The 26,284-nt window shown below is 38.3% G+C and overlaps 1 protein-coding gene across 2 annotated transcripts; it reads right to left on the bottom strand.

Annotated features, from left to right (window-relative positions):
- Positions 1-1,266: 1,266 nt before the first annotated feature.
- Positions 1,267-25,694, bottom strand: mroh1 (maestro heat-like repeat family member 1). Of its 2 annotated transcripts, XM_029504438.1 has the most exons (45): positions 25,293-25,693; positions 23,986-24,065; positions 23,579-23,724; positions 22,407-22,538; positions 22,167-22,329; positions 21,869-21,967; positions 21,422-21,573; positions 20,494-20,634; positions 20,318-20,410; positions 19,277-19,355; positions 18,828-18,941; positions 18,497-18,570; positions 18,170-18,292; positions 17,859-17,966; positions 17,495-17,639; positions 17,281-17,321; positions 16,631-16,772; positions 16,343-16,395; positions 15,982-16,089; positions 15,405-15,524; positions 15,152-15,274; positions 14,878-15,024; positions 14,298-14,324; positions 11,131-11,253; positions 10,950-11,029; positions 10,450-10,591; positions 10,127-10,222; positions 9,713-9,817; positions 9,318-9,453; positions 9,021-9,133; positions 8,613-8,765; positions 8,428-8,484; positions 8,126-8,223; positions 7,784-7,949; positions 7,273-7,439; positions 7,023-7,160; positions 6,648-6,762; positions 6,396-6,542; positions 6,206-6,272; positions 5,910-6,031; positions 5,639-5,788; positions 5,385-5,519; positions 4,081-4,183; positions 3,855-3,920; positions 1,267-3,766 (listed from the first exon to the last, which is right to left on the bottom strand). In XM_029504438.1, exons 2-45 carry the CDS (start codon positions 24,005-24,007, stop codon positions 3,690-3,692), a joined length of 4,908 nt encoding a protein of 1,635 aa, XP_029360298.1. In that variant the 5' UTR covers positions 24,008-24,065; positions 25,293-25,693; the 3' UTR covers positions 1,267-3,689. The 2 variants fall into 2 exon arrangements, with proteins under 2 accessions (XP_029360298.1, XP_029360299.1); XM_029504439.1 differs by lacking the exon at positions 14,298-14,324 and having other exon boundaries at positions 25,293-25,694.
- Positions 25,695-26,284: the final 590 nt, after the last annotated feature.

Below are 26,284 nucleotides of genomic sequence, written 5' to 3'. Positions count from 1 at the left end.
TTTGATTTCTGACTAAAATAATGATATCTATTTATTCAAAAGTGAAATACTTAATAAATCAAGACAGTTTTAGATTTAATGATGAGAATGAATAAAATAATAAACATATTTATAAATCAAACTCAGCTTCCTTCACACACAGAGACACACACATTCACTGCACACTGAAAAGACAAATATGTAAAACATGCACACACTCATGGCCTTCCTGCCCAACAGGCCCGATTAAAATGGAGTCAATATTATCAGAGGCTTATGGACAGGAGATGACCCTTTCTCCCAAGCCTCATTACACAGAGACAGACACACTAATCGCTTCACAAATATATGTACACAAGTAACAAAAGGGCACAGAATTTCTTCATCAGAACAAATGAATCACAAGATGGTAGACATATGTCAATCTGGTGTTTAACATTTAGATACAGTACAAATGAAGCTCATCTCTTCCTCCGATTTACAAACAAAGACAAAACCAAATATCCAGCTCAGAGAGTGGTGTTTGCTAATATGCTGATATCCCCGTCTGAGTTCTGTTTGCTGTCTGTCTGTAACTGAAGCGCTTATGCAAGAGCTTCACTGGTTCGAATTCAAACTGCTTCTGTTACAGGACACACACACACACACACAAAACAGAATAGTTTCAAATTCCCGCAATGTAACTTTCTTCCACTCGCAGCTTTAGTCTTGGATGAGTCAGACAAAAAATAAAAAATTGAGAATAGATAAAAAAAAAAAAATTAAAACAAAATCAGGACAGAGATCATTTTCTCCACTGGTCGTATGGAGGTAACATGATGTATAACTGATCGCAGGAACAAATTCCCAAAGTAAGCTTTGGTAAGATAGAACATGATGCAAGAGCAGACAGACGAATAAAGTGTAGTAATACAGTCCAGAGGAGGACATACAGGGATGCAGTGACAGGAAGGGAAGAGAAATTTCATCTTTATTGCATTGCCCACATATATGGCTCTATGGTGCTCCCATGTGGATAAAGGAGAAGATACACTCCCATTAGATGTTTTTTTTGTTTTTTTTTTACAAAAACGGGAAACCTCACCCTCTTTAATAGTTATGAGGGTGATTGTGTGTGTGTGTGTAGATATGTTTTTTTTTTTTTTTTTTTAAATCAAACTGAACACACCTTCTAAATTAAGATTGAGGTGACAGAATCACCATTTACGCACAAAGCAAATTATTCTAATTTATAATCTGATTGTCCTACTTCAACAAAATACTCAAAAATAAGCAGTCTGATTTAATGGATCTGTTTATTTTTTTCATGTAAAATACATAGACAGTCTTCATCCACCATCCCCTCTGATCCAGCAACAGGAAAAGTGAGATGCACTCATTCACACTTGAACACAGTAGAACGTGAACCATTTGTAATAGCCGTACCTCTGTGAGTCACACAGACTGAGGACATACATACATTCAACATGTTAAAAACAGGAATATGACATGAAAAAAAAAAAATCTGATTTGTTGTATAAAGTTTGTAACAGTGTTTAAAACTGAGAACACTGTTAATTCCTATTCACCATTCACCCCAAACCAAGCCATAGTGTTAGAAAGTGCTAGAAGCCACAAGTCCCTGTTTGGAGAACATCAATATCCATAAATACAGGAGGAGGAGCAGCCTTTTCTCTGACGTCCATTACATTTACTGGGTAAATGTAACGTTAACTAGCTTTTGTTTACATCCGCTTGCTTGGGGGGGAATCAAGTGTCTAAGGTGCTTTATCGTTTCATTATCAAAGAGCGAAAAAACTGATACTGAGTCGATACTTATGAAGGTCAGTTCTGAAACAAGTGACCACATGGCAAAATGCAACAGAAACATACACACGATACTTTAAATGTCTTTCAAATACAAAAATGTATTAATCTATTGCTTCACTTGACTGTATTGAACATTTTTTGTCACCAAATGAATTCAAATTGAGACAACAATCGATCAGTTTGCATCATTCCTTATTGGACAAGGATGAATTCATTTAAAGACAAAATAGTAAAGCCATTCACACATAAGACAACCCTGTTAACATTAAGACCCTCGCATACCCAAAAGTGTACCCTAAAATTATACAAACTTATCATTCAATGGAATGACCGACACCAAAGCAACATTGAGTGTATTCAAAGTAAGAGAGGGGGAAAAAAAAAAATCATTAGCAACATTGTTCTAGTGCTATTAAATGACACACATTTGGCACAAACTGTTTCAGCATGGCCACACAGGTCAGTTCTACCAAGCAACACTGTTGGGTTTCACTGGCTGTAACTGGCTGGTTCTTGTCAATTACATCGACAAGTAAAAAAGTTAACTTGAGAAAATGACTATTTCTGGACCATCACAAATTTGTTTTGCATTAGTGGCTGCAGAACACCTCAGACGTTTTGGCAACTTTTTTCTGATCAATGCCATATGAGCTGTAATGCTGCGATCAAAGGATCAGCAGGATGTGTGGGGCTGCTACAGAGATGGTCATGTTTTGGCCATTCAGTTTCAGGAGTGGCAGTGATCTATATGTGGCTTCATTATGTCTTAGAGATGGAGGTGAGTCATATTGAGGTCATGAATGACTTTCTTTCATCTGGACTGAGCCAGTAAGTCATTGTGCAAGCTAAAGCTCTCACAGCATTATTAGTAATTATTATTCCTGCTCTTTAGGAAAGTTGCTGGCTAACCTTGCTGAACGGGCAAAGCTGACTGGATGATCAGGACTAGTGAACACAGCCATGATGCCATAATGGTCCGGTTTCCTTTTATAGCTGCCTCCTACAACAACTATGAACAACACAAGGCATTTAAGTCCTGCTATAGTTTTTGAGGATTTATCATTTTACCTATTCATTTTTATTAGAGACTTTGCCTTTTTAAAAACACGTACCCATGACAGCACACAACTAAATGAAATCCTGGCAGAGGGCAGGGAGAAAACTCAGCAAGCCCAAGGATGATCAGAGTCTTTGGGACATTAAGTGGAGATTGCCTGAAAATAAAACTAACTATTCTCTAATAATCACAATTGTTTGACCGCACTCACATGCACACACCCACGCACACTTTAGCTACCAGGCAGTCATATTAAATATTTCTGTGATGTAATTTTTAGTGTGCAAGAATTATCTAAAGAAACTATATTATTTCAAAAAAATTGCAAGTCAAACTTTGTATTTGAAACTTCTTTAAATATGGTATATCTGATTCATGAAACATATCTCTGATCACACTGACTGAACAATAAATGCTACAAACAACACAGTCTTTGGTCACTAAAGAACAGATAGGATTTAACACTCCCTATAAAGACCCACAATCAAATGCAAAAGGGAGCCAATCAAAGCTGCTAAAAGATAAATACTGTGTGTATGTATATATGTGTATTATTAGTGGTCATTTGTATGATAATACTGGTACATTACATTATGCAACACAAGTTCCTCTAGCGCCACAATTAATCCTGTTTGGTCCCTGCTTAACTTTTAATGAATCTTAGAGTTGCATTGTTTGGATCATTTTTTCAACATTGCACATTTAAAATGTTGGATTTGCACAATTTTGTAGGGTTGTCATGTATTCAATGTAGTGGTGGCATATAACCTGCGAATGAAGGAAACACTGATATTTGTCTAAGTGGAAATGAGTGTGTGTGTGTGTGTGTGTGTGTGTGTGTGTGTCAGTGAAAGTGGCCCATGGCCTCAGCCGCCTTCACTCTCACCGCTGGATCTGGATCTTGGAGCAGCATCACTAGACCTGCGTACACACCCAAGACGTCAGACACGGTTAAAACCAGCAGGCCAAGACAATGAAGAAAGAAAATGAAGACTGTCAGCTTCTTCACCTTTAGTGATGGTTCCCATATTTAGGTGGGAGAAATGTTCCTCTGGAAGATTTCCCAGCAGAAACCCTGATGAACCATAATGAATATAATTTAAAGGCAGTTTACATCAAACATATTGTTTTATTGTGACAAAGTTGTATGGCTGTGGTTACACATTATTTTAGATTTCAAATTTTCTGAATTCTTACTTGTTGATGCTTATAATGTAGTGGTGCTGTGCTCATACCTATAAACATGGCTGCTCCTGCTCTGACTTCAGGCCAGTTACTCTTGAAGAACTGAATAACGGATATGTGGTAGAAGTTCAACATGCCTGGAAAGTCCTGGATCTACAACAAAACATGTGTTTAACGTCAAACATGGACAATAATGTAAAGTAATCTGATTTTGCATGACATCAAGTCCACACAACCACAACCCAGTCACATTGTGTGTCCTGATAATCAGTCGAGCTGTCTACACAAGGCAACAACATACATACTAGCATCTGTATATTGGTCACCGAGAATATTTTAGCACAAGTACAGTAACTGTTAGAGGTGTACCAAAATATTGATGGAAAATTGAAGAACTGTGATTCTCATTTACTATGATTCAGAATCAATTAAATTAAAATAAAAACTAATTCACAGGCTGTCTGCCTCCATTTTGTATTTGGGACATCCTGACGTCAGCACAGAGCTGGTTCTGGAACATACACATGTGCAGTAAGCACCAAAACAAGGAGGAAAGACAGATTCAACTGGCCCCGCCCTCGTTGAAGGCAAATATTTGGACTCATTTGGTTTTTACCCAGAGCCCTATAAAATCTGTTTTATTTTTTCCCCAAATTCTATTTTGTCCATAATCAACCAGGGGGTTATCTCTGGAGGGGGGGTCCGGTGTCTCGTCTAGCCTGGTCTGATCAGGTCAGGTCTCTACTCTTCGCAGAGGTCCGGTCTCTGGTCTGCTCTAGTCTCTGGTCTCTGCAGGGGTCTGGTCTAGTCTCTCACCAATTAACCAATTAACCATTTTTTCATGATCGTGGATTTTATAGGGCCCTATTTACCAAATACCCAGGAAGAGAGAGCTTGACATGAGCTTCACAGTGTGCAAGGTTTGCAAAATGAGGAAACCATGTTTGACAGCACTATATATATATAGTGCTGTCAATCATATATATATATATATATATATATATATATATATATATATATATATATATATATATATATATATATATATATATATATATATATATATATAAAGAGACAAATCGGAATCGAATCGTGAGATAATAAAAGATTCCCACCCCTAGTAACTATAGTGATTGGGTATTGAGTGCTTCCAATATAGTGGTAACATACAAAATGGTCATGTGCAGCATGAGGAACAGAGCTGTTGCACTGATATTATGCTGCTAATGCAAAATAATTTGTGTAAAAGCACTGAGAAAAGAAAAGGACAAAAACCAAACCCATTTTGGAAAGATGCAAACTTCCCAACAACCAGCCATGCAGGGATACTTGTTTTCATGCGTGTGTCTCTCACCAGGTGCTTGGTGAGGTCGTTGATGAATTCTCCATAGTGCAAGCTCTTGTCGTCGTGGAGGTGGTTTTGAAACATGGTTGTGATCTGCTCTGACCCCACCACAGGAGCACAGACACGCATCGCATATTTACACGCCTGGACATACACAAATGAAAATCCATATTTGAAGGACACAATGTAGACGTAAATCTTCACACTTAATATTGTGCTGTGTTGTAATAATGTGTATTTATGTGGGAGAGCAGATTTCCTACCTTGACCACCTGTGGGTTCGGGTCAACCAGGTGCAGCAGCAGGCTGACCAGAACATTGTGGATCTGGTCTTTGAATACTGGCTCACCAGAGCCAAACTTAGACAGGTTCCCCATCAGGTGAATGGAAGCACAACGGATCTCATCATTCTCCTGGGTGAGAACAATAGACAGCATCAGTGTTATGTGTGTGCAGTTCAGAAAACCTGCAACCAAAGGTTTAAAACACGTAAAGGTTACATCTACACTGTACTGTATCAAAAAGGAAACTTACACTTTCCAAGAATGGTTTTATCTTCATGAAGATGTAAACCACCAGTAGATGGACATTCTTCTTGTCCAGATGCAGAAGAACTTTAGAAAGACCTGACATGGCCTCAAGAGTAATCAGCTTACCTGCAGAGGTGAATGAAAAGAGGAGCATTTCTACCATGAGCACCCATCCAGGATGAGTGGCTGAACAGGTGGTAAACATGATGAATGTGGTGAATTCCAAACTAGATGACTGTACAGTACTGCACTACAATTTTATTTTAACCAACAAAGCAAAAGAATTTGCAGTCAATTTACCTGGATCATCTTTCTCTTCCATTCCTGAACTCATAGCTGCCAGCAGTTCCTTGGCATATTTATTCACCTGGTGGGGGAGGGATGCAAGGAGGAGAAGGCGATGAGTGTCCCTGCAGCTACAGTGTAGCTGTACAGTAGCCCAAAGAGAATGTGTACACTTGTATGTGTGAAAATGTGCGAGAATATTTACCTTTTCAGGTGATCCAATGGCAATATTGCCCAGGCCTCGCACAGATAGCATGCGGACGGCGCAACAGGGATCCGATATTCTCTCCATCATGTTGTTCATTAAGACATCGATCAACATCAGCTCCGTCACCACATGATGGTTTAGCAGCTGAAACGGACAGCAGAAACTGTATTGTTCATTCCAGTCAGACCAACAAGACTCTGGGCTTCCTCCTAACACAGATCCAGGGTAAAATAACTATGGATTTATCACCTCAGAGAAGAAAGCAGTGACAGTGACTCTCTGGCATTCATAGATGTTGTTCAGGGAAGGACACAGGCACTCCACAATGGCGGGTAACCTGGGACCAGCATGCTTAGCCATCGCCCTGTAGACAACACATTTTAGGACAAAAGAACAATTATATCTTATTCCTTGAAACATATGGATGGATCTCACCAGCCCTTTAAGTTCCTAGCATATTCATTTAACAAAGATTTAAACATTACTGGACCTCTTATAGAGTTACTGAGCATCATACATTTAGTTTCTAATGCTGTATAGTACAGCGTATCCTGTAGCTGGTGTGTATTTATATTAAAAGGTCAAAATTCATGTAGTTAGCTCAATGTGAGTAACTGCTTGTACCTTGCTAGTAGTGTAATTCCAGTAATATGTGTATTCAGCTCCCTCATTGCATCCCAGGCATTATCCTCATCCAGTCTTTTCATTACTTCATCTAACTGGGCTCGTGCTAACAAGATTCTCAATGCATCAGCTGCTACCCTGAAAAGAGGAAAAAAAGATTGGACCAAACAATTCAGGCCAAAGCCAATATAACATTTTCAACACATATATGCATAATTTGTATTTCATTAGGAAAAGGAAAAATGCCCACCCTGCCACATGGAGAGACGCCGTGTGTTTAGCGCTGTCTTTTGGTGCTGACACGCCGACACTTGCTCCGAGTCGGACAGTGAGACAGGAGAAGAGCTGAGGAAACTGACTGACTGCTGGCTCCTGACTCTGTCCATTTAACAACAACTCTTTGAGGCCACATGTCATCTGAAAACAGAGGACACACAAACATACATAAAGTATCAAGAAAGAATCTTTTGTTCCAAACAAACAACAACAAAAAAAAAAAAGCAGCAAACAATGGTAGAAACCTTTTGGGCACTTGTTACGTTACAAATTGTTTTTTTTGAATGGTGCAATATCACTATTTATATCAGAGGGAATGTGTGTGTCTGTATGAAAGCAACTGTATCTGAATTTCAATGCAGTCATCAATCAGTCATTTATTAATGACCACACAACCAGGTCGGTGGAATGTGCTTCCAGTACAGCATGGATGTTTGTTCAGCATCAACACTGCTTGAGATGTCTGTGAATGTTTTATGACTTACTGCTAGTGACTGATTTGTTGCCACTTTTGTTGTCCCCCCTCTTAACATGGGCCCCTTCATTTCTACGTAGGGCGCCATGATGAGAATTTTCTCCATCACCATCTCTATGATCTGATTGGCTACAATGGGATCTGCTCCCAAGGCCATCCACATCTCGCAGGTCCAACTGAACAGAAAGACAGAAAAAAATAAATATATATACATTTTTTATACAAAATAGCAAAAAAAAAAAAAAAAAGACTAATTTGTCTCCTAAAATATCAAATAAATTCAGCAAATCGTCAGCTTTTATGAGTCAAATAACTTGTATATCTATTTACATGTTTTTGTGGGAATATATACCTGTCATATGGAAGTGGTTGGTTAACTAGTGTATTAATAACAGTCTGCAGATGCTGAGAAGCCAGGATTAGTACTGTCTGTCCTACTGCAACTCTCACCTAAACACAAACACAACAATCAATTCATTCTGCCAGTGAGACGCAAGTTATCTCTGAGAAAAAAATAATTAATATAATACAAATAATAGATACAAAAGCTTATTGTAAAATAAAAGTGCAAAAAGAGCCTGTGTGACTTAGTTGTTAAAACAATGAAACATATTCTAAATAACAATGCGAAATAAAGTAATACATTTATCTCACCTGCTCCTCTGTGATGCTCTGGAGACGCACATGAAGCACTTCCAGCATCTCTGGTACCTTAAATATACACCATACAATACAGACAAAGACAGAAACAAACAAGCTCTGTGTGTACTAATCCTATACAGATGTAACAATGTAACAAGGGGCTTTGTAAGATATGGCTGCATGCATGTTATAGCTACCAGCTCTTGCAGTCCGCCTCCTCTGTTCTTCAGCAGAGTATTTAGAATGACTGATGAAGCTCTGCAGCAGTTAGTCTGACTGTCGACCAGCCCTTCGAACAACATGAACACCAACGTTGTCAGCTGCTGCTGGGGCAGACGTTTGCTCATCACCTGGTACACATGTAAGAAAGAGGCATTACACACTTTGTACTATATGGGTTGTAAATTTGTCTAATGTATTGATGTAAACATAATTATTATCTTTGCACAGAGTTAAAGAGAGTAAAGGCGTAACAACAGAAAACTGTCTAAGAGCATTGTTGTTGTTGAGAACTTTACTTATCGACACTACAATTTACATTAGAAGAGGCAAAATTATTTAAAATAAGCTAAATAAAAGCTCAGATTGAGAGACGCCTGATGTACCTTGGTGAGGTCAGAGCATGTCTTATAGAGAACTGAGTAGTCAGGGTTTTCTAGTTTGTCTTTTAGGAGCAGCAAACTGTCGACGGCTTCATCCTTATAATCTAGTGCGAAACCTATAAGAAAGAAATGAGTGGCAATAAAGTTAAGTAAACAACAAGCTTTACAGGATTAATAACATCCAATTGTACAAATGCTATTCATCTCTATTCAACAAAATACTCAGAAGCCATTGGTGCAACATGTCAAAACCTTTTTTTTTTTCTTCTTTTAACTAAATTTTATGTTACAAATAAGTACCTTCATATCGTAGCTGTATATAAAGTAGTGAATATATACAGTCCATAGCAGCAGCACGTACAGCTGGGTGAGGATCAGAACAGCGTGGAGAAAGCCGACCTAGCAGAGCTCCAAGGTTGTGGAAGGAAACCATGTTCTGATCAAGGAAGCAAAAGAAACACACCTACCAGCCTTAACAGCAAGCGATGCCAAAGATCAATAGAAATCTAGGGGGCTTTTCTAGAAGGAACAATGACCAGCTTTACTGCTTTTGATCATGAAGTGTGAAGATAATGATGGATGGTTTGACACGTGGTTTAAAATATGATCCAACAATACAGTGGAATATTTGCGATTGCATCTGTAACTTTGAATCCACATTATCCAAGAATGTATCTGTATGTTTGTGTGTGTACCTTAACAGTCAGGATATCCAGGTAGTAAGCCAGTATATGAGCAGTAGCTGTGACAGCTCTCTCTCTCTCATAGTCCTGTCCAGAGTTCAACCATGACTCAATGTGCTGTGCAGGACAATAACACAATAATAACCTTTATTTCACTGACATCCAAGATACTGTAGATACAAGACAGGCTAGGAAAGTAACTTCTTCATGTGTGACATTTCATTTAAACCCATCTTTTCATGAGAAACAATTCAAGAAGACTTGGGTGAAAACACAGAGAGCTTTTTGTTTAAGAACACGTGATTTGCTTCTGTATTAAAAATTATTTTACAATAGGGTGCTTTTAGCAGTTGCAGTGCAGTGCAAGCAGTACACTAGCAGCAAAAACATCAAACAAGCCAGATAGTCATAAACATCAGGCCTCACCTTGAAGACACTCTGCAGGCCATCAGGTGTGGGATCCCTGGCCAGCACACTCTTCAGTAGCTCCTGCAGCGCAGCCAGTGTGTCTTTGTACAATGCCTATTCAGATTTATCTGGAGATGTTATTCTGGTAACACAATGGTGTCTGCAAATTGTTAAATATTGTTTATTATGCACACGAGACAAATTTCCATATTACTAGTGACATGCTGTACTCTAGAAATAAAAAAAATTACTTGATGAGAATATGTTACTTGTGTGGTTTAGCGTGAAGTTTGTATCGCAATTGCAGAACTGGATTTGAGGGCAGAAATCTGTTTTCTCACCTTTCTCTGCTTCGGGTCTACTATATCCTCTTCTTTAGTTTTCTCTGGAGTGTGTGTCTCCGGTGGCAGAGAAAGCACACTGTTCACACACACTTTTAGTAGGTCAAAGCTTTCGTTCTCAGTCAGTGCCGGGTCAAGAGGCCTTAAGAACTTAAGGTGAAGGATAAAGCCATAGAAACTCAAGTGCAAATAGGGAAATGGCAGACTTTTTATGGATAATGTGCAATGACAAACATGTTTTTGCCATTACATCAATCCGGAGTTGGCTTATGTGTTGTCTGCTATATACATTGTAGTTACAATTCTGTGGGAGTGGGATCTTAAGTGAAATCACCGTGTTGTAGGCTATATTTTTATGGACTAAACATTATACCAAAGATTGTCAATAATAAACTCAACGTATTACTTTTAAAGAGATTGAAAGAAAAAGATGGCTGTTGACATTTAGTAAATCTTAGTTTTCAGAGATCAGAGGGTCCGGCTGTTCTACTGAAGGATACAGTAGATTTGCACAAGTATTCATCACAAGGTGGCGTACTGGAGTCCTCATTGAATCTGCTGGCTCTGCCTTGATAAAATCCTGGACAGTGTGAACATAACAGCAGGAGAAAGGATCAGAAAACTATTTAATAAAATGGTTTGAAAATAAGTGACAGTACCTTGATATGTCTTCATACTGACCAGCATAACATTAATGAGCTCCTGTTTACGAGTGAAGATGTAGCCTTGTTTCTTCACACATTCACTGATGGCTTTGGCTATGAGGCCAACACTCTGGATCAAACTCAGTTTCATAGTAAGGTCCTGGATTAGGTCCACAAACACACAGGTACACAAATGCAGATGGACAAAATACATAAAGAGAAGGGACATACAAAAACAAAACAGAAACATTGATAGGACATGCACAGATAAAGATATTTAGGTTGGGAGGAAAAATGGGTTAAATATGAAGAATACTCTATAATTGCATTTTTCAAATTATCAAAGATGCAAACAACAGCACGCACTGAAGCTCCCTTTCCAAGAAGCAACTCTAAAAGTAGTTAAGCAAGAGCAAACAATTAATGCACTCAATCCATTAATCAATTTAATCAATCTATAAGTTATACTGTAGATTGATCTTCCATGCCTCTGGATGGAGAGAAAATCAAAATGCTTTGTGATTAGAGGACACTGGTTCAACAGCCAGTCACCTGCAGCAGGGAAGAAGTGAAAGAAGAGTTTGAGAGCTAGAGACATAAGTTGTTGATTTTTCAAGAAACGATTTTTCAAAAGGCTTTTCACACTGAGGATTAATTAGTGAATGTTTCAAGTACACACAAGATGATATGGCCATATTAGAAAAGATGATCAGATTTGTCAAAAGATTGATTTTTTTTTTTTTTTAATAATAACTATTTGTATTAATTTTTATTCAGTAAAGGCCAAGACGTTTGTGAAATCTGAGCTGATTTCAAAACTTAATGTGTTGAATGCCAGTTGTTCATGCAATCTTAGGTTACTTTTAGAAGAATGGTTAGAGTGATAAACCACCTCAACCACCTGAACCACTTCTTTAACTCTACTTTGGCGGATCTTGGTCATGACTGGTATCTAAAGCCCATCTATCCATTTTCTTCAGTCTTAAAGTCATATTTGCAGTGGTTCACAAAGTAGACCAAACATCCCTCTCCACAAGAGTATTTTCAAAATCTTTCTGAAGCACCCAAAACACCATTTCCACGGCAGATGAGAAATATAACCTCTCCAGCTAGTTTCTAGTGGCAACCAAGATGTATTACAAAGAGATGCCCAAACCTCCTCAAATGGCTGATTTCAACACAAAGGAACAGTGGGTTTACTTCTCAGCTCCCTCTAAGATGTAACAATTCCTTTCTCTATCTCTAATGCTGAGTCCAGCCATCCTGCAGAGGAAACCCATTTCAGCAGCTTGTATCTAGCTCTTTCAGTCACCACTGAAACCTCATGACCATTGGTTAAGGTCAGAAAGAAAACTAATCATCAAATTAAGAGTTATCTTCCAGCTTCCTCTTCACCAGTACAATGTCTGATTTCATTGGTGATCCTACAATGATCTGCTTGTCATCCTCCCAGTCCACCCTAACCTTATGAACAAAACCCCCAAACGCTTAATTTCCTTCAACTGGGAGAGAAACACAAAACACAAAGAGAGTAACTGTTTCTGGCGCTGTTTTCCAACAGAATCAGCTCTATGTGGAAATCATTGCAAAAGCTTCAGTTCAAGCTTACCACTGCCACTGTTACCCATCAAAATGGACGTTTTCAACAGCTATCTTTCAATGTTACACAGAATGATTGTTTGATATGCCAAAGGTTTTTGGTAGTTTGTCACTTTAAAGCCACAGTTCGCTGGGTAAGAGTGTTAAAGTAGTGTGAACACTATTGAAGTCAATTGTGGTGTTTTGCGTTTTCCAATGAATACTGTTTGCAATTGATTAGTTTATTCCAAAAGAATGCAACAACTTAAATTTAGCAATCTTAGCAAAACTTGCAAATAGCTTCTTTATCCCTCCTGTTGTGTTCTGGTCAAAAATCTGACCGCTTTACAAGTCTCTAAAAAAGTGCACTAAATTTCATCCGTTTGTCATGAGGTTCCATGACTTTGTTCACACATGGCATTTGAAAACACAAAATAAATTTGAAATATTTTTATTAAAAAAAAGTGCGTGTTTTATTGAACTTGTATACACCCATGGTGTTCCCAGTCAAAAATGACTGGTCAATGGAAATGAATGGGTAAGACTACAATTAGTGTATAAAACACAGTTCAAGCACATATCTACTCTCCTTTCTCACACCTCAACATGCAGGTGTCTTTGAGCAGACGCAGACACACACAGACACAGTCAGTCAGTCAGACAGACACACACATTATGCCCCTTAATGGCTACCAGGCAACCTTCAGTAACATCCACGCAAACCAGAGAGGGTGGAGTCAAAAGAAAGAGGTGCCAACTGTGTGCACCAAGAGATAAAAAAAAATAAAAATAAAAATAACAGCTGTGTGCCACAGATACAATGGATACATTTGTAAAGAACATGCAACAACCTCAGCATATTGCCCAATATGCACATGAGAGGGCAAAACTGAGGACCATGGACAGGACACTACGGCACTATCTTTTCAGTGCTACAATAGAAAACTGTGAATATGTTCAAGCAGTGTATGGTTCAAGCTATGTGTAGCTTATTTTTTGTAGTATAGTTGTAGTTTTCCCCGTTTTTGTTTTCAATAAATAAATACCGGACAGTTTTGATCAGGAACACAAAAGTTGTTATTTTGTGCTACATTTTCGATAATTTAACTGGTTTCAAAAAAGTGACTTTGGTAAACATTTCAGTGAGGTTTCAGGTTAGGTTTCATCTTAGTATTTGTTATAGTCAAAATAATTTGTATATACTGTTTTTTTTTTTTCCTTAAAAAAAACAAGTGGTATGAGCTCAGGTAAATGAGGCCTGTAGGACATACGCAGCAAATACAAGTTCAAAACTTGTAATGCTTACAAGAGCTGAAGTTGATAAAAAGATCTAATACAACAACACTATGGGTGTTAGCCGAAAGGAACACAACAGCAGGGTTAATGAATTATTTATGAGCTTGAGCGCAACCATGGAAAAATCTAGCTGATGCCATGTAAAAAAGCATTTTCATTATTTTATCAGTTTTTTTCTTGGTTTAAAGACATTTAGTAAAGACTTTCACCAAAGTGTGCAGAGCAGAAATACAAATTCAGAAGAAATTCACGGAAGAAGAGCAAGATGAAAGGGAGAAAAGAGCAAGTTCATTGGCAGAAGTAACAGCCCATGTACGCCTGTGACGATACCTTTGTCTCTACTTTTATCCCCAGAACCTGTATGAAGTAAAGGTGATAAAGTCATGAGTTTGAAAAAAATACATTTGGTGACTACAGCTTTAAGTTCTGCTCACTCATCCAGAAATGTTCTTTCAGCCAGTTTTTTGTGAAAGGCATCAACAAAGCTACAGATGGATCCCTGCAGTAAAGCCAGACGCAGGCGGATGCATGTTCATTTAATAGTGAACACAATAAGTTGCACAAGTCAGAACTCCTTAGCTGGTAATGTTTAGAGAGATTTCAACACAGACTTGAGAAAATGCAGTTATAATAGCATTGTGAAAATATCTTGTCGTTCAATGGAGTTGTGCAGCACTAGCAGTGAGATGGTCCATAGTAGACTGAAATTGAGAGTCCATCTGTAGTATTTTCTGATACTGAATGGCTGTGTTAGTGTCTTACTTCAACGTACAGCTTATCAGCTACACTATCTCAAACAACTGGTTTGTGGAGATTAAACTACACAAGGCAACCCTTGTTTCTTATATTTGTCATTGTCATCATTGTCTGTAAAGTAATTACTGCCATGTCATCACAGCATTCTCGTTACCTTGGTATTGAAGTGTTTACTGATGCAGCGAAGGATGTCTTGATCAATGCGGTTCAGGATCTTTTCTGGAGGTGCATTCAGAGCCACTTGACCATAACAGAGGATTAATGTGCTTTTCACCTTTTCCACTTCAACATCATTACGGTCCTTAGAAAAAGGGAGAATGTAAAACCAAAACAAAAGACGATTGAGGTAACAAGCAGATCAAAAGAAACCAATCGATATCCCTAATTAAACTGTCATTTGTCATATGTTGTTAGTAAGTTTTTTGTACTTTGAGCAGGTTGAAGATGCTTGGTGACTTCTTGAAGGCGTCTGATTTGCCAAACTCATCCAGCTTAGCCAGAGTTCCTTCTAGGTGGCTGTTAGCACAGAGCCCAATACCCATTGCAACTCCCTAAAAAAAAATAAATAAAAATAAAAAAAATGGGGAAAACAGAATCAAACGGTAGGTCTTTGACCCAGTCTGGATATTTTAAAAAGCCCATAGCAAATTGTAATTTCCATTTTCATCATCACAGTTGTACCTCTCTTTCAACAGCGTCATTGTGTCGTGCTGTAAGGAGGATTTCCTGCAGCTGTTTTTTAACCACCTCCTTATTAAAACACTGCTGGAGAGTCACTCCTATACACCGATAGAGGAAACTCTACAATTGAGGGTTAAAAAAAAAATAATTAAAATATTTTCATGTATGCAGAAAATATAAGTGGTATTTCATGTACGTTCCTAAGCAATAATTTACTTTGCTCCCTCATTTATTTTGGGTCCACTCACTGAGTGGCAAGATCTTATAGATTCTCATTAAATTACTTTTGTAAGCTTCTACTATCACCCATTATATTATTTCTGAAAAACTCATGATTACTAACTGTCACTGTAAAATCAGCAGCCTTCTGGGGAGATGGAGGGACGAAACTATGGCAGTTGTATCAAGAGCGAGAAATGCCTTTTATAGCTTTCTTTGAGGGCTTGGCAACTCTAAAAAACAGCCACCTATGTTCATTCAATTACTGTAACTGGATAAATGTTTCTAACACTAGCAAAGCAGTTTGTAAATCAGCTCGCTCTCTATTTGTTGAAATGATGCAGCTGAATGCAGTTACCTTTTCCTCCAAGGCGAGGTTGTACGTAGGGAGATATCTTGTTGCCTCAGCTGCCAATTGGCAGACCCACTTGTCATCATCAATTGTAGCCAAGGTTTTCGACAAGAGCTGGAGATCATTTCAGAGAAAGTCTGATTTAAATATTTCCATATGAAAAGACAGCACAAGCTCACTGCTGCATCAAAAACATAAACAGCCTAAATTTTGATCTGCCCAAATGAGGATTTAAGGCAAAATAAATAAGAAATATCAGTTAACTTGGGTACTAGTAAAATGTGTATCTATTATCACAACATCATGTTCTTTATTCAGATATATAGAACAGTGACATATTACAATGTGAATATGCTAATATCCCCACCTTCAGCATCTTCTCATCCCAGTGCTTCTTATTCAGGCTCTGTGTAGTTGTTTCTGAAAAGAGTGAAACACATTTAGACTACAATATAATAGAAGAATAGGCTAAAACAGTACACAAAGACAGAAGAGGACATGGCTCAAATAAACCACAATCTCTACAAATGCTCAAATGCTATAAAAATGAGGCGAGGAAGCATCAACTCACTGCATGCATTAAACCCTGTTTTCCTGAGTGATTACTGGCCATAAAGATATATATAAAAAAAAAAAGAAGACATTATCTCCATACCTTCGAGTATAGCAAGCAGAGGTGGTATCTCCTTCTCCCAGAGACTCTCTGTTTTGGGGTGAATGCTGGCACTGAGAATTTGAAGGAGAGCTAGCGATGGCATTCCGTGACCTCTACTACTGAACGGAAATGCTCCATTCATCTAGGACCGCCACAACAGACCATGACATACAAGTAGATAAAAAGAAATCCATTAAGCACCAGACACGTAAGTTTGTGCTTCCTACTTTCAAATCTCATCAGATCTCATTTTAATTGCAACCATTATTTTGTTTGTATTTCAGCAAAACAGCAGTAACAGCTGAAATACTTGAGGCGCATTATCATTCTATTCCTACTTCTCCCATGTTGCGTAGATGGCCAGTACAACTTTAACATGTTAATAGAATATATTCCAAAGAAATAAGATTGTAATTAAAAAATATAATATGACATGCGATGATTGTAAACCACAGGTTGTGATGAATTAATTACATTAAAGAAAAAAAAAAAAATAAATCAATCTCTACCCTCTAATGAAACTGGATGTTTAATGAGCCATTACTCCATACAATACGGACAAAGCATATGTAGTTTAGCCAACAGCTTTAACAGATTAGCTTTTGTGTTTGCCTTTAAACTGCAGAGGTCATGCAGTTGGCTTTACTTACCAGCAGTCTGACCATTAGTGTTTGAGGCGAGGGCAAATTGACTGGAAGAGAGATAAGCCACATTTAGCTTAAAATCAACCATAAAAGGCAAACTTATTTTAAATTTATTTTTAATGTTGCTTTTTGTATAATTAACACCTACTCTTCAATGTAGACCTAATGTGTAACACATACAACATTCTATATAGCTGCACCTTGCACCAATGCCTCCTACCTTCCTGCTTAAAGTCTATGTTGAAGCTGGGCTCTTGGTTATTTTTCTTCTTGTTTCCCAGCACAATGAGACTCTTACACAGGGGAGTGGTGGCATTGCTATACTGTGGCGGGGTCAAATAGTACAGCAATTTGGGCCATAGCACCTACAACGCAAAACACATGTATTAAGCATCTCAGCAATTGCTAGTGAGGGTTATATATAAACCCTAAGAACTCAATTTCGATTAAAAAATAAAATAAATAAATAATAAAAATAAATTGCAAAACTAACATCAGCAAAACCTTATTAAGTCATTATTTTGGCAACTAATTAATTAATCACTGACAAAAATCATACAATTGTAGACAGGGAGTTTACGCACATCAGCTAGCCGTCCAACAGTTGTGGTCAGGAGATGAAGGGTGTTGTCACAAATCGTCCTCAGAGCCTCATTTGTCACCTCCTCTGGATCTGTGGGCCTATCACCACGCTGGAGACACATAATCAGGTGCATGTACATCAATAAAACGCTAATGTGAATGGATATCAAGTTTGAACAAATTTCATTATGTTTATTTGTAGTGCATGTATGCATTTGTCATATGTATATAATATAGTAGATCTATGTATAGGTTTTTGTTTTTTTTTTTCACCTTTTTTGAACAGCTTTACACTTAAACACAGGGAATTCACCTGGTATGTATCTGGTAAAGCACAGTGTTGAACTATGAATCGAACCAGTAATTCTCCTCCCTCTAACTCCAGATAACCATGATGAGCCATCGCACTGATAACTTGGACCACACACTTCTTCACCTAAGAGATAGAATGACAGAATCAGTTACTGGGCCATAACAATGTCATACTTATCTGAACAGTAAATATCTTCAGAAAATCCAAACAGTTAAGTTAAAAAATAAAAACAAACAAAATCAACAACAACAACAACAACAACAACAACTATCATCTCATCTAAATTCAGTGGGGAAGCAACATGGGGACTGATCTGATCTTTGTTACCTTGTTACTCTGGTCAGCCATTGGTTGTCTGATGCTGGCCAGAATCAGCAGCTTCTTACTCTCCATTGTTGAAGCTGTAACGTACACACATTAACCCTTTAAGACATAGCCATAAATAACCTCATTACAAATGGGGCAAGCAAAAAAGTGAAAGGAAATCATGTAGGCCTCAGGAGTACTCAAATATAAAAATAATATAAAAATAAATAAAGTCAGGGCTCACTAAATGAATGATTGTTTTTTACTGTCTTCTGATGAAAAAGGAGCCACAGGCATGTGAAAAGTAAGAGATTAGCAGATTTGACAAGTCTGTATGTTTAGGTCTCCTCACTGGTAGAATTGATGAGGTGGCGAAGGACAGAGAGTGAGCCCATCCTGCTCCGCTCATTACTGTTCTCCAACTTTTGAAGCACAAACATGACTAACCGGTCTGGGAAGGAGTTTGCTAGAGGAAAGAAAAAGTAGAAAATACTATCAAGAACACAAAAACGAGAACAAAAAACAGAGAAGATAAACAACAGAAGAGAGGAGGAGAAGTAGACTGAAAGTCACAGTTAATATGATTATCTTGTGGTGAACTACAAGCCTGGATCACAAATGAATGATCTCATTACTATTCTTGTGACTCCACAGAACTAAAATAGGTAGAAAAGCCTGATCCCATTGCACCACAAGACCACTTCCTATTACCGTCTAAAGAATCACAGCGGATTAACACAGCGTCAACAACAGTCAATCATGATTAAAACAATACAAACACCAACTGAGGAGCTTCAGTACCGAGCAAACTGAAACAGCGCAGGACCTCATTGTGGTTCTTAACTGTAGGAGGGTTGTTGTAATCAACAGGGGCAGACACCTGGAGGAGACAAAAGAAATAGTACGCTGTTCTCTCAAACATTATCAACTTTGTGGGACATCCAACTCTGTGATAGGATGATAAGAGCACTGACATTCAAGTTACATAGGACTATATTGGCTAACACTAACAGAACTTTCTATCAAGATTCTGTTTTATTTGTTCTGTATTTAATAAAGAAAGAAAAAGTATAAATCTTCATGATAGTTTTCAGTGACTTCTATTTCTTTGTACAAGGGACAGCTAATCCCATCTGTTCTTTTTAATAGAACAATGCCAAACAAGTTTAGAGTACAATCAAAGTCTGTTTGCTTTACATTGTTGAACCACCATTTTCAATTCTTTTTTAAGTATTTTATTTGGCCCTAATGAACTTGACAACTTCAGTTATTCACATTTAGTTTGGTGCTTACAAATTAATTTTTAAATTCTAAATTTAAATTTCAATTCTAAGATGTAAAACGTACCACTGCAGTAACTTGGTGGTGAAATACTCCCATGTGGATGCATATATGGACTTTCACTGACAGAGTCACTTGTAAAATGTTGCAACAATCAAGACATCAGGCCAAGTATCAGCTGACACAATAACATGTGACAGCAGTGATATTGACAGTCATTTAACACAGCTAAAAAGGTAACATAAGGAAGACAATCACCAACACTATTCAGCCACAGATTTCATTATTGTAAACGGTTTGTCACTAAAAAAGGAAGATTGAGACACTGGGATTGAATGCTCTGCACTACAATCCAAGCCTTTTCTAATCCCATCTATGAATTGAAAATATATTTACCAGTGTATTAACAATCCAAAAAAGAAGTTAAAAATTCCAGTTATGTGTGTTAAAAAGTCAGGTCAACAAGACGTTGGATGCAGTATAACTTGTTTTAGGGGAAATGCAATTTCAAGAAGAATGCTTTCTGTCTAGTATGACCTTGTGTGAGTACATAGAGCATACCTGTTGATGCAATACAATGAGTAGATTGTCGAGTTGTGTCTCCAGGATCCTGCTGCCCATGCTGAGAGAAGCATCAAGCACTTGGCACAGACTCTGAATGAAGATGAAGTCATAGGAAAAAGAATTATCACCCTCTGAAAATGGACCAGTTTACTAACACTAATGTCCATACGTACCTTGCTAATGATATAGTGCTCATTGTTTTTCTTGTACAAGGACAGGATGGCAGGAATGAGTTTGGGGATTTGCTCCTCCAGTTTATCACTTGACATCAGATGGCACATAGAGCCAACTGCCTCAGCTACAGTTAGCCTCAGCTAGAACACACACACAGAAAAACAGAATATCAGTTGACAAATAAGGAACAGCAACTGTTTGTATCTATAACTGTTTGGAGATATGAAACAATAAAAAAGTGAAACTAATCCGACCAAATCAGACATCATATGACTTCAGTCATTACCAAAAATAACTGCCATTTCATTTAGTGCAATGGCACCCTAGATCTGTATTTAACTTTTCAAGAAGTAGAGTGGACTACGGAATCAAAACTTTAACTTTATTTTGTTTTCACTTAAGTCTTTGTACATTTTGTTCCTTGTTCCTAAATTTTGACTGACATTCTTGGGGACCAACTACCTGGCCTCTGTAATGCCCCACAAATGCATGATAGTTAAACTACACACACAGTGAATTGTGTGGTGACTACAGTGATGAAACAAACAACATACTTTAATAGACTGCAGCACGTCTAACGCATGGTGCTTGTGGTTAAAAGCTTTAACTAGAAGGGGTAACAAAATTAAACCATAAAAATGCAGTGGTGTGTATAATTATATTACTGGGCAAGATGACAGTTCAGTTCTTTGGCGATTTTCTTGTCAGTTATTCTGTAGTGCAGTTTCTTTAAGCATGTTCTTTGGACTGCCACCATCTTCTTTGTATCCAATACAGTAGTTAAAATATAAAGCTTTATACATCTTAGCTCAGCTTCCTTTATGCATGTTCACAACACTTAATGTCAAATGTTCAGTCATTTCTTCATTTGTGTGGTCCACTTTGTATCAAAATGTTTTCAATTACCTAACACTACTGTGACCTTACCTTAGACTCTCTGCTTTGCAACCAATTATTGAAGAGGATGTCAAAAGCAGCACAGATTTCAGTGGAGAATGTGTCCTTTCTAACTGTGGGGTCTGGAGCCTTGTCTAAGTTAGCCAGGTACTCCAAGATACTGTCACTAAAATGGCACAGAGCTGAAGGGAGAGGAGAAAACAAAACAATATAAAACAAACAAACAAACAAAAAAAAAAAAAACAAAAAAAAAACCCAAAAACAACAACAACAGAGTGACATAATAAAAATAGGGGGAGAAAAAAAGTGATGACAAACTGTAAAACATGCTGGGAGAAGAGTTGTACATTTTGAATTTATTTTTTTATTTATTTTTTTTTTTTTTTTAAAGGTGAAAAACTGGAGGAGGTTTTTCATGATTGCAACAGAGGATATACAATACTTTGGCGCTTATAAATTATAATAGGAGTTTCTTACCAGATGAGAAGACCCATTTCATGTTGTCCTGTTTGGCCATGCTCAGCATAGGCAACATGGTGCCCAGAATAGCATTCAGGAAGGGTACCATGCCATAAACTAGAGAACATGGAGAAGAGAGCATCATTAATGGTATGCTTTCATACACAACTTCCTCTGAAAGTAAGGGATAATATACAAATGTTAAAGTCATGTTCCTAAAGGTATGCTGGAGATGTTGGTATTACACAGTGATGGGGACAGAAAATATTAAATCATTTTAATAGCAATGTGTTCATGCATGCAAATTTCACCTTACCATTAGAATCGGAGAGGTTGGCTAGTGTTTGTACGACAAAAAAATGAGGTAGGACCCCTGGCTGAAACTTGCTTAGTATTTCCTCCATGATGTCGTTGATGTGCTTGTTACCCACAGCAACCAAGATATTACTGGCTGCCTGCTGCCAGTCAGGGATGACCTCCTGAGAAAACAGCAAGAAATATCATCTGTTAGCTGTTCTCGCAACAAAAATAATATATTTAGAATGACATATTTTACCTTTGATCGTGTCATCTCCTCTGAGGCCAGAGAGATGATGCTTTTAATCCTGGGGGAACTGATCTCCTCTATGCTGCAACCAGCAATCAGCTCAATAGTCTGAAGAATCACAACTCTGTGGCTCACCACCAGCTATAGGAGGAGGAGGAGGCGAGAAAGACAGCAAGGAAGACAATAATACATCCATTACATTTGAAGACCATAGTTAATGAAGACAAGAAGAAGAATGAAGACAAATATAATGCCAATGATGTGAATAGCATATTTTTATCTCTACCAAAAAGAAAAAATTCTACCTTGTAATGTTTGCTTTTGGCTTTTGCATGGGCATATGCAAAGTGAAATGACTGCTGAGTATTTTATACACCATACTAATAAAAATGGGAAGTCAACGTACAATGTCGAGACCTTTCTGAAGAGAAATTATGCCATCATTTGATACACATGTCACATGTCAGAGAGGTGTGACAATGATAAGATGATGCAGCACCATGTATAGTGTAGCCACAAGCTGTTTCAAAACCCTGTGGTGATATTTCTTTGGAGAAAAGGTGCTACAAGTAAAACAAAAAAAAAAAAAAAAAAAAAAAAAAAAACAAGCAAAGAACTTAATGTTTTTTATTTTATAACTAACTGTTTTGATCCCCTATTTTTGTATTCTATTGGCCCATGCAGGGAAAATGCTGATTGCAAACTGTATGAATGAAAATTTCTAGAATTATAATACTATGGTAATTTATTACATTTTCAGGAAAGTAAATGACAAGAATCTATACAAACTAAAAAACAAATGCATCTGTACAAACTTAATGACTGGAGCTAAAATATTAAAACATACAACTATTTATTGCACTGTTTACATCTTGTGAAAGTGTGAAACGTGTTGATTTATATGCTGACACTGTCTTTAACCAGTCAACAGCCCACATGCTAGGGGTACTGAAAGGCATTTCAAGTGTAACCAAGATTAACATCTTAGCAATAGACTATTGTTAGCTGGGGTTTTGTGTTAGTATGTTTTCATACTTATCTGCCTGCAATAACTATTTGCAGGAACAAGGAACACTGATAACAGCCACAGTTGTTCTGATCTATTTTAATAGATAGCTCTGACTGGAGGCTGGAACCCGGCAGCATATTTATCTTGATAAAGGCGTATCTTGAGATTTTACCTTTGGGTGTTTCAGGAGGTAGTCCTGACACATGGCTAACACTCGGTCAGGCTGCTGTTTTCCAAGGGTTAACATAGACTTCCTGACTTGCTCTTGGACCTTTGAATCTTTATCAATGGCTGCATCTAGGAGAGCCAGGGTCACCTCTGCGAAGAAAACGCATCATAAAAGGCAAAATTGAAAAGGAAGCTTTAGCATAGTGAGGAAGAGAGTTAAGACAAAAGACTAGACAAAGTTAGTGTGACCAGTGCAGTAAAACTACTGGCTGAATGAGCCAAAAAAGGAAATATATATATATGGCACAGCTTTCAAAGTTGTGTTGAATAGAGTAAATCAACCAGTTCAACTAAATAGAGGCAGGTTTCAAAACTAATTGGAAGAGAGGAAATTTAAAGTGAGGAGCTTACGTTCCACATCTGTCTCATCCATGGTGGACAGTGAGAGGGCTGGCTTCCTGGAGCCTGTGGCTGAGGATCGATCTTCCCTCCTTGGAAAACAGATACGTGGGGGTTGCATGGAGTTAAAAGGCAAAATATGTGTGGATACAAAGACAGCACTAAACAGACGTGTTTTCAATTAAAAGGAAAGGTAAGGCAAAGAAAGCATATTTATATAGCGCATATCATACACAAACGCGATTCAATGGGCTTTACATACATACAGAACATACATAGACAAGTAAGAGCAGTGAGATGCATCAAATCAAACTAGTAACTCATAAAATAATTAAATTAATTTTTTTAAAAGAATATGCAGCTGTTTGGATAAGTTAAGAGACGTACAATGCAGAAATGTTTTTAACGTGGATTAGGTGCTGATCTAACCTCCACTGGCAGTTCGTTCCACTTGTTTGCAGCATAAAAGCTAAATCCTGCTTCTTCATGTTTAGTCAGGACTCTGGTCTGGACTAGCTGACCCGAGTCCATGGGTCCAATCACAGAGTTCTGCAAGGTTTATATTCTCTAACATATCAAAGATGTATTCTGGTCCCAAACCGTTCTGTGATTTGTAAACTAGTAGCAGTAGCATTAAGATCTAGTTTGTGACTGACTGGGAGCTAGTGCAAAGATTTTAAAAGATTTTCAAATAATTTCACAGCTGTGCAGGAAATAAATCTGTCACTTAAAATTAAGCAAGTGACAGTAGCTTTCTCCTTCATTCTGTGGCTCTTCCTGGGACAGGAGCAAAAGATCCTCCCAAGGTAAAAAAAAAAAATAATAATTGATTTATCTCGAATAGTGATATTGTTTGTAACATGCAAGAGTAAAAGACTGACACGGGTTAAGGCCACTCTGTGGCAGCTTCACTGAACAAACACTGGCATTGCTGTCATCGATGTTTTTAATCATCCTTTGCTTCCTGTTCCAGCCACTTTATTAGCTTCCAATAGAAACACTAACTACATCGGTCACGAAGCAGCTACGTTAACGAAGCTACGGCAAGATTACAGTAAAGACAAGCACACCTTTCTTTACATATTAAGCCGGAAAAAAAGAGCGTCATGTGTTCTGTTGCTGATGTTATAATTTAATGATTACTTTCTGCCTGCCCGGTGGTGATGCTGGTGAAGCGAGCTGCGGGCTAGCAGTTAGGTTAGCATGCTAACTTAGCAGCCGCTGCTACGGAAGAGCCGCAGAACAACCAGAAAGCCTTGACTCTACTAATGGAGCTAATGGAGCTAATAAGGCTAATGAGGCTAATGAAGCTAACTTACCAACTCCCAGTGAGCCTCGGCTGAACGACAACGCTGCTTTTGGTGTCAGTGTGGACAGACGGCTCCCCTGCCAGAGTCACAGCGAGGGCTGGAGCTGTGTGTCCGGCTGCAGGTGTAAACACGCCCGGTCATGTGCTTGTAGTCAACAGGAACGTATCAGGCAGGAGGGGGGCGGCACCCACTCAGAGCGCCGCAGCATCGAGGCGCACAGAGCCTGTCCGGTCAGAGGTTTTTTTGTTTTGTTTTTTTTTTTTGTATCGTTTTGTTTTTGTTGTTTGTTTGTTTCTCTGTGTGTATGGTTTAAGTCTGGTCTTACACCGTGATTCCACTGAATGCAGAACGTCTCCGGAACGGCTCCGTCCTCCGCCCGCTCGTCAACATTCACTGGATCAGTCTGTGACGCGCACTTTTGCGGCTCCGCCGGACAGCTGGAGTGGGAGGACTCACGAGATCTCGCGAATTCATAATCGCGTGATATAGCCTGTTGTAGTTTCTATAGAGAACCACAAAACTATTTAAACAGTTTATTGTGTCCATCCAGAGGACATTTATTGGACCATATTCGTAATTTAGCATCCACTCCAATTACTCCTGCTATGGTATGCCACGCCGCACCCTTTTTATGGGTGTTTTTACAAAAACGATATGACGGGTTATAGATTATTCTGTGATTTTGGACCTCCAGAATCAGCATCTCCTCGTCCATGGTGTCCACCGGGTGAAAACCTCTGACCTGTTGACGTCAGGTCTGTCCTCGCCCATTATGACATCTTCAAGATGTGATATACGATCCACCGTGAGCACGGGGTATTTTATTTTGAAAATAATAAGGATGTCTTATTTTGTGTCTGCGCACAATTTTCCGTCCCGCGCGACCTGCTCTGTGCGTACTTCATGCGCCGTGCTCCGGCATCCGGCAAAATTAGGACTCTGCGTATCTGTTGCGGAGGGCTGCCGGATGCCGGAGCTGTTCCGCAGCCGTTCCGCATCCA

This window comes from Echeneis naucrates, chromosome 6 (assembly GCF_900963305.1).
Source record: "Echeneis naucrates chromosome 6, fEcheNa1.1, whole genome shotgun sequence".
Taxonomy (NCBI): Eukaryota; Metazoa; Chordata; class Actinopteri; order Carangiformes; family Echeneidae; genus Echeneis; species Echeneis naucrates.
This window is presented reverse-complemented; position numbering and strand designations above follow the sequence as displayed.

Excerpts from the sequence above, each read along its gene's own strand:
- mroh1 (XM_029504438.1), bottom strand. The coding sequence starts at position 24,007 with ATGGATGAGACAGATGTGGAAC. Across the intron at positions 15,275-15,404 it reads ATGACGCTGTTGAAAGAGAG|GGAGTTGCAATGGGTATTGG; the intron begins GTACAACTGTGA and ends ATTTTTTTTTAG. Across the intron at positions 6,763-7,022 it reads GGAATTACACTACTAGCAAG|GGCGATGGCTAAGCATGCTG; the intron begins GTACAAGCAGTT and ends TGTTGTCTACAG.